Source organism: Vigna radiata, chromosome 5 (genome assembly GCF_000741045.1).
Source record: "Vigna radiata var. radiata cultivar VC1973A chromosome 5, Vradiata_ver6, whole genome shotgun sequence".
Taxonomy (NCBI): Eukaryota; Viridiplantae; Streptophyta; class Magnoliopsida; order Fabales; family Fabaceae; genus Vigna; species Vigna radiata.
The window spans coordinates 3282050-3289838 of NC_028355.1; the positions used below are offsets into that span (position 1 = coordinate 3282050).

At 30.4% G+C, this 7789-nt stretch overlaps 1 protein-coding gene across 1 annotated transcript; it reads left to right on the top strand.

Moving 5' to 3' along the window:
- Positions 1-923: 923 nt before the first annotated feature.
- On the top strand, positions 924-7220 carry LOC106759889 (transcription factor bHLH35). Its single transcript, XM_014643269.2, has 5 exons — positions 924-1245; positions 1359-1524; positions 1705-1941; positions 2105-2275; positions 6953-7220. Exons 1-5 carry the CDS (start codon positions 1172-1174, stop codon positions 7040-7042), a joined length of 738 nt encoding a protein of 245 aa, XP_014498755.1. The 5' UTR covers positions 924-1171; the 3' UTR covers positions 7043-7220.
- Positions 7221-7789: the final 569 nt, after the last annotated feature.

A 7789-nucleotide genomic window follows, 5' to 3' on the forward strand; every position in this document is an offset into this window, starting at 1 on the left:
GGGTCTATTTTTGCTGATTGCACAATGATAAATATTATTCTGATTATTTTTCTATCTTTCTCTATCACACGTAAGAAAATACGATAAAAAATATTAATTATATAAAAACAAGGTTCACTTCTTCTAATCATTGATGCAGTTCCTAGATTTTCCATTTTCTCATACAAGCAAAATTCTTTCTTTTTTTCTAATATAATTACATTTAAATTTCATACAAATTAAAAAAAAAAGAATTGTCTAATATAAAATTTAGATGATATAGTAATGACATCGTCTCGACACATCTATGCAAGTCATGTCAACAGTTTAAAATAAGATAAAAAATTATTAATCATGATTAAGAAATAGATAATATTAGAGTATTTTAAACTCGTTTATTAGATTAGGTTTAATATAATTAATCAGGCTCATCCAATGAAAAACATTATGTTTATTACTCATTAATTTCTTCTTACATAAGGCTAGAGTGTTTTTACAATTATCCCATCCATCAAACTTAGAAGATTTTGATTCTCTTGAAAAGAGAAGAACAACGACATTTTAGATTCTCAGACTAAAAAGAAGCACTACATGAAATTAACTAATTATCAAAATGGATCTTGTTTATCTCTACTTTCCAAGAACAATAATAAACATATTTTTATCTTTGCAAATAATTTATTTAATAGTAAAGTTAAATTGAATAATTATTATTTTATTGAAAAATAAAAAATACAAGTTAATTGAAAATTACATTAAAATAAATTGAATCTAAAATTACACTTAACTTGTAATAATTGTTTCTAATTGTTGTCTCTCTAAATCTCATATCTTCACAGGATTTTATTTTTAATCTTTTAATTTTAAATTTAAAAAAAATGAAGATGAATGCCTTAAATGCGGACCGAACTGTTTGAACAATTTGGATATTTCTAGGAAGCAGCAAATACAAGAGTCTAGAGACCAGTCCGATGAAGCTATTGATCTTGTCACGTGATTAATTCCACCCTCAGCTTCTTCTCTCCCTATATATAAGTCTCCCACCTCAAACAACCCAACGCATACAACCACAGCGCAAAATAGGGGAAACAAACACACATAATAATATTATTATTATTATTATTATTATTATTATTATTATACACACCACCTTCATCACCATATTCTCTACCATTCTCTCTCAACTTTAATCATGGAGAATATTGGTGAAGAGTACAAGCATTACTGGGAGACCACCATGTTCCTCCAGACCCAAGAGCTTGACAGGTATCACTTAACATTCATTAATTAATCACAATAATATCAGCAACTCATCAATAATTAATTAATTAATCTCAAATACGGCTAACAAGCTGCTGCTTTATTCGTTTCGTCACCAGTAATTGGGGGTTCGAGGAGGCTTTATCAAGCTACTACGATTCCAGTTCCCCTGATGGTGCTGCTTCATCTGCAGCATCTAAGAACATTGTTTCAGAGAGGAATAGGAGGAAGAAGCTCAATGAAAGGCTTTTCGCGCTTAGATCGGTGGTTCCTAATATCAGCAAGGTAAGCTTTGATTAATTGATTCATTAATTAATTACTGTTTATTTTGTGTGCGCATTTATATCTTTGAATGGGTGATTGGGAGTGTTGAGTTTAAACATAAGAGAGAAGAAAATGAGGCATGCTTCATGTTTGTGAAATTGTGTCTGTTATAGAATTATGAGTGGCGTTTGTTTTTTGCAGATGGATAAGGCTTCGATTATTAAGGATGCTATTGATTACATCCAGCATTTGCACGAGCAAGAGAAGATAATCCAAGCTGAGATCATGAATCTTGAATCTGGGATGCCAAACAAGAGTGGTTCCAGCTATGACTTTGAGCAGGAACAGCTTCCTGTGGTGCTTAGGTCCAAGAAGAAGAGAACCGAGCAGATATACGATTCAGTCATTTCAAGAAACTCCCCAATTGAAGTCCTTGATGTTAATCCCCTTCTCTCTCTCTCACTCTCTCTCTTGCATTATTGATACTATAAAAATAGTGTGGGGTAATGGTGATTTGTGATACGAAGATGATGTGGGGTATCGTGCAATTTTTGTTGGTATTCGTTTGAATTTTTAATTGATTTTGCCGTGGTGGATGCAGCTGAGCGTGGCCTACATGGGGGAGAAAATTGCCGTGGTGAGTTTGACATGCAGCAAAAGGACAGACACAATGGTGAAACTGTGCGAGGTGTTCGAATCTTTGAAGCTCAAGATCATCACTGCTAACATCACTTCGTTTTCAGGGAGGCTTCATAAAACAGTCTTCATCGAGGTTAGTCTTCTTAGCTCCTCCTTTCTTTCATCACATGATATCACTTTTCCCTTCACAACCACTCCTCCTATCTTATACTCTCTTTCCTTATCCCCATTAAATTAGCTTTGGTAAATTGGTAGGTGCGTGAGATCCCAACTCCATTTTTTAACTCATAATGAGGACAATCTTATAGAAAATGTAGTGTGTGGTGTATATTATACTATATAATAGCACAAAAAATAAACAAGTTACAACTAGAATTTGGGCCTACGTGATAGAGAAGCACCAGACCACTTTAGCAAAAGTGGAAATGTGGAACACCCATTAGGAATAGTATTAGACTTTTGAGGGCAATCATGAAGGCTTTAACCAGAATTTCTGAGTGAAGTCTGGTCAAGACTCAAGACTCAAGACTCGTAATTTTCTTCATAACATCATATGAGTTGTAGTCATACTAAAAAAGTAATCAGATAACATGGAAGAAAAGATTGCGTGATTCTTACTACTCCTAAAATTCTCAAATCTTTTCCCTTAATTATATCGCAGTTCAACTCACAGGAAATCCAATTTCAAACAAAATGGCCTTTCCCTTTATATAACAACATTATCAACTAAGCTTCCTACAAAACAAGATCATGCTTCCTTTTCTGGATGCCTCAACAAATTTCTACATGTACTATTTTATTTTTCGTTCTTTATTTCTTACAAATACAAAATTAACTTTTTTTAATGATCAAAATATATTTAAAATTGTGTTGCCAAGTAGTTCATCTACTGCAAGAAAAACATTTTTCTTTCCTTTAGTATCATTACAAAGTTGGCTGATAAGAAATAAAAAGAAAAACCAAAGGCCACTACTGTTTTTAGCAAGAAAAATTTAGATACGTAAATACCAAACACATCTGTAGGGTTTTAATATTTTGTCATCGTTGCGATCTTGAACATCTATAAAAGACAAAATTGAAATGGAGGGCGATACTTATTTAAAGTGCGGGTTTTTTTATTACCATCAAGTCAAGCTGACCAGGGTGTGTTTCAAATATGTAAAAAAATATTTTACTTTAATAAATAATTCACGTATGATGGATAACAATTATAATTAATACTTTCTTCTGATAAATTTACAAAAAATAAAATAATCTCATTTGATTGTAAAAGATAAACTTTTACATGATAAAAAAATATATATATATTTAAAAATAACCATTTATGAATTTTGAGTTTCATGAAAATAATTTATATTATATTTTTTATTAAACTTCAAATTTAAGCATCTAGTTTACTTTTTAACAACCGATTTTGTCTTTAAAAAGTTCAAATGAATTTCTCAAAATATTATTACCCGGGAACTTAATTGATTAACATATTACAAATTTATTAAATGACACAAAATTAAGACACAATGATTCGTGTCTTTGACGTTAACGATATTGATCTTATTTAAGTATATGATATGAATTTGATTTTGTTATTTTCTAATATTATTTTTATGCAGTTGCTTTCCATATGTCAATTAGTATTATTTATGACTTTATTATTATTTTATTCGGATTATATAAATTAATAGTATGCTAGACAATTCATCTAATTGGTTAGTTAGCTAATAAATTAGTTTAATTTATGATTTGGCTAATAACTATCTAAATAAATCGATCAGTTAACTAATCAATTAGTTCAATTATTAGTTAATCCACAATTAACTAATTTAATTTGTTAATTAACCAACAATATTGATTAGCTAGCTATCTAATCGAATTGATTAATTAACAACCAAATTAGTTTGGTAATTGAATTAATCAACTAATTATAAAAAAACCTATCTTAGTTTCTTAATTAATTATCTTTCTAACTAATCAAATGAAAAATAATTATAATATCGAGCATGAAAACGTAAGAAGATCGAATAAGTGATACCAATAAACTCCTATACTATATTAAAAATTTAATCTAAAGTTTAATTTAATTTTAAAAAATTAACTTTTAAAAAATTAACTTATAAATTAAAATTTGAATTCACGTGTACAATATATGATGAACATAAAATTTAGAATATAATGGATGATTTTGAAAAGGATAATAATATAATAGATTATACAGTGATGATAACGCCTTTCTTCATCTCCATTCTCATTTTAGAAAGAAAAACAATTACTACAGTGAACTCCAGGCAAGATTTCGGTTTCTGTTTCTTGTTTCACTTTTGTCTGTCGCTTTCGACCATTGGTGCTCCAAACAGAGCATAAGGACTGCAACGTAATCCAATTTCCCTTGTTCCATTGTATCTGGCTTGTCCCTAAATAGTGTCCTAGATATCTACGACTGCACCAAATTAGACAACATAAAACCCACATTTCTGTCATGCTTAAACACTCACAATCAATTTCATTTGGGAGGGCAACACTCATTCATACATGGCTGCGACCTTGTTGTTCGAGAGGAGACAGACCAAAACTGTTAGGTAATTTCAACAACAGAGTATCAGTAAAACTAAAACCAAAACCAAAACCAAAACCAAGACGGAATTTTGACAACGTGTTTCTCGTTCTTCTGCTTGTGAAAAAGGCTTCATGGATCGGCGTGACTCTGACCCAAGTGGTGCCGTTTTTCAATCGCGCACGTTCTTGTTGTTTTTCTTGTTCTCGTTATTTATTCGTTCGTTAGAAACAATAATTTCATCATCAACAACAGCAACAACTCTTACATATCCTACAGTATAACGAACCTTCCTCTGCACTCACTCTGTCGCTCCCACTCTTACTAAAACAACCATCTTTTGACTCAAACGCAAAACCAGTTGTCCTTTAGCCACTGTCTAATTCTAATTATTACTATTTCATTCTTCATTCCAAAACGTACCCGTCAAAGACCATACAACTGTCGATTCACTGCTTTCTGGGTTTTCCTCGTTTTTTGTCCTTTTTTTTAGGGTATTTTAATGAGTACCATTACGTTCATTAAGGAACCTTCTTATTTGCCAGACACATAAACGTGTCTTTATATTTAATTCAAAGTCAAACCATAGCACGAGCAAAACGATTAGACAGGAGTGCATTTTATAAATTACAGTACATACCAGTTTTTAATGCCCACTTGAAAAAAAAAAAAAATATGCTTGCTTGTTCCCTTGTGTTTCTTTATTTTGAGATAGCAAAAGCGACAATAAAGTTCAAGAAACAATAGAGACAGAAAGTGAGACCTTACAATAAAAAATTAATAATAGCTGAGAGACGTGTTCAGATCTTGAAAACTTATGCTACTTTTTTAGAAACAACAGCAGTTTTTGAAAAATTAAGAAACAGATAAGTGTGTTCCAACGTCCAACCGATGTTTCAAGCTCTACGGCAAATAATGCATTATTGAAAGAGCCGTTTAGAATATTGCTACTTGGAGAACAAAACATTAATTGTATTTATCCAAAAAACTCTTTTTTTTTTTTTTTTTTCTTGTAGACGAGATTCACAGGTGTTTCGTTTTAATGGAACTACCAAAGTCTTTATTACTAATTAATAGCCAATACTTAATTGTCAGAATAAAAAAAACTTAGAAGACTAAATGCTTAGTTGTAAGTTTAATTTATTTAATGTATAACAGAAATAATTTATATATCTTAAACAAGTGAGACACATAGTTCATGTTTAATAAAAAATTATTTAGTTTTAATTACAAAAAAATATCATTACTTAATTTTTTTTGTACGATAAAAATGAAATTTAAATTCAAGAAATTATCAATGTGGTAATACCCTTATGTGCACGTTATTAAAGTGGGTTCTCAATTACTTCTTAAGTAATGTCAACTCCAAAACGATAGATATCTCGTATCAATTATAATGATTGCATAACAAATATTTAATGGCTATTAAACATGACTATTAGTTCATAATAGAGATGCTTAAGATTTAAAAAAGAAACAAGTGCCGCACTATCTGTCTTTCTAAAAAACAATTGAAATATATCTAATGTTGACGTGTTTTTGTTATAAAATATGTGATGGTTGACGTGTTTTGTTTTCCTCTTTTCAATATGCTATACAGATGTCAAACCATACTTCTAACTGCTAAAAGTTTCAAATTAATTGTTACTATTATATGTTGTAATAATTTAGTGGAAAGATCTGCCCATATTCTTTTATTTTTTAAATATCATCTTTCATTTTAGTTACATGGTTTAATAGTTTAATTTGATATGAAAGTCTGGAAAGGAACATTAGGTTAGAGAGTAGTCATAGAATGAAACAATGAATAATCAAGAAAATAATTAAAAATAAATCTAATGATAAGTGGAGATTATAAAAGATTATTTCTTTTATTGAAACAACGTTTAAAAGGTTCTTTAGAATGTTATTATCACTACGATTAAAACTATATATTCTCCTTATTTTATCAGAACTTTTGGTTCCACCCCTTCCTTTGTATGAGTGTTTAAACAAACAATATCGTTAAAGTATTCTTCAAATGCTAGTTCTCTAAGAATGTTTTTCTTAAATAAAGTCTTATCAAACATAGGAACCTCTGAAAATTTTAAAACATTATATATCCAACAAGCATATCTCTTACACTTGCATGTGATGACTTAATTCTTTTTGTTTTCGTCACCTTTTCATGAACAGAAACACTGATACACAATGTCACACACTGTTATAGAAAACTATGAAAAGAGATAATATTATATTTAATTCTATAATTATTTTTTTCAGCCTAATGGAGAAGATAAGTATCATTTGGAGATAAAGATCCAGACAGCCATTGCAGCTCTTAACGAACCTCTGAGTCCCATGAGCATTTAAGGAAGAAGAAGAAAAACATCATAAATTGGGGTCTCTATTGTATAAATAGAAAAGTTTAGGAACCATGCCTTTCATAGAAGTTTTGTGGTTATTACGTGCAATTTGGTTTAGTTACCCTTTTTTTCCATCAATCAAATATCTTCAACTCTGTCACCTGGGAAAGTTTGCAAGTTTCATACCCTTGTGTGCCTACTGTATTTTATTATTCTTATAATAAACTGCTTTTCACACCACTCATCTTCATTTTAGTTTGTTTGTCAAATGTTTTCTAACTTGTCCTTTTTCAATGTCTTGTAAAACTTGTACTTTTTCGGATGTTTTCGGATGTTTTCGGATGTGGGACTTCCAACATACCCCCTCACGCCGATGTATATACATATCGAGCGTGAGATATTAATGGGTGGTCCGATAATGGCCCAATAGCGGGTGGAACAATCTGCCCAACAAATTTTACTATGATTGACTCTAACCATAACTCTGATACCATGTTAGAAAGTGGGTTCTAGGCCTAACTCAACCTCACAAAATCGGCTTATAAGGTGAGGTCTGCACCCCATTTATATATTATAAATTGGTCTTATATTTAGTCGACGTGAGACTTCCAACAAGAATTAACCTATTTCATATTTTAACATAATAAAGATGTGAAGAAATTCTAGTTATACACAATGATTAAATATTTTAAACTGGAATACTTTTTTAAAAATCCTAAAATATTTAAAATTCTTATTTGACAGTGTTCCACAT

Bases quoted from the DNA above. Each gene is read 5' to 3' on its own strand.
- LOC106759889 (XM_014643269.2), top strand. From the start codon at position 1,172: ATGGAGAATATTGGTGAAGAGTACAAGCATTACTGGGAGACCACCATG. The intron at 1,942-2,104 runs GTTAATCCCCTT...TGGTGGATGCAG, and splicing joins CCCCAATTGAAGTCCTTGAT to CTGAGCGTGGCCTACATGGG. The intron at 2,276-6,952 runs GTTAGTCTTCTT...TATTTTTTTCAG, and splicing joins ATAAAACAGTCTTCATCGAG to CCTAATGGAGAAGATAAGTA.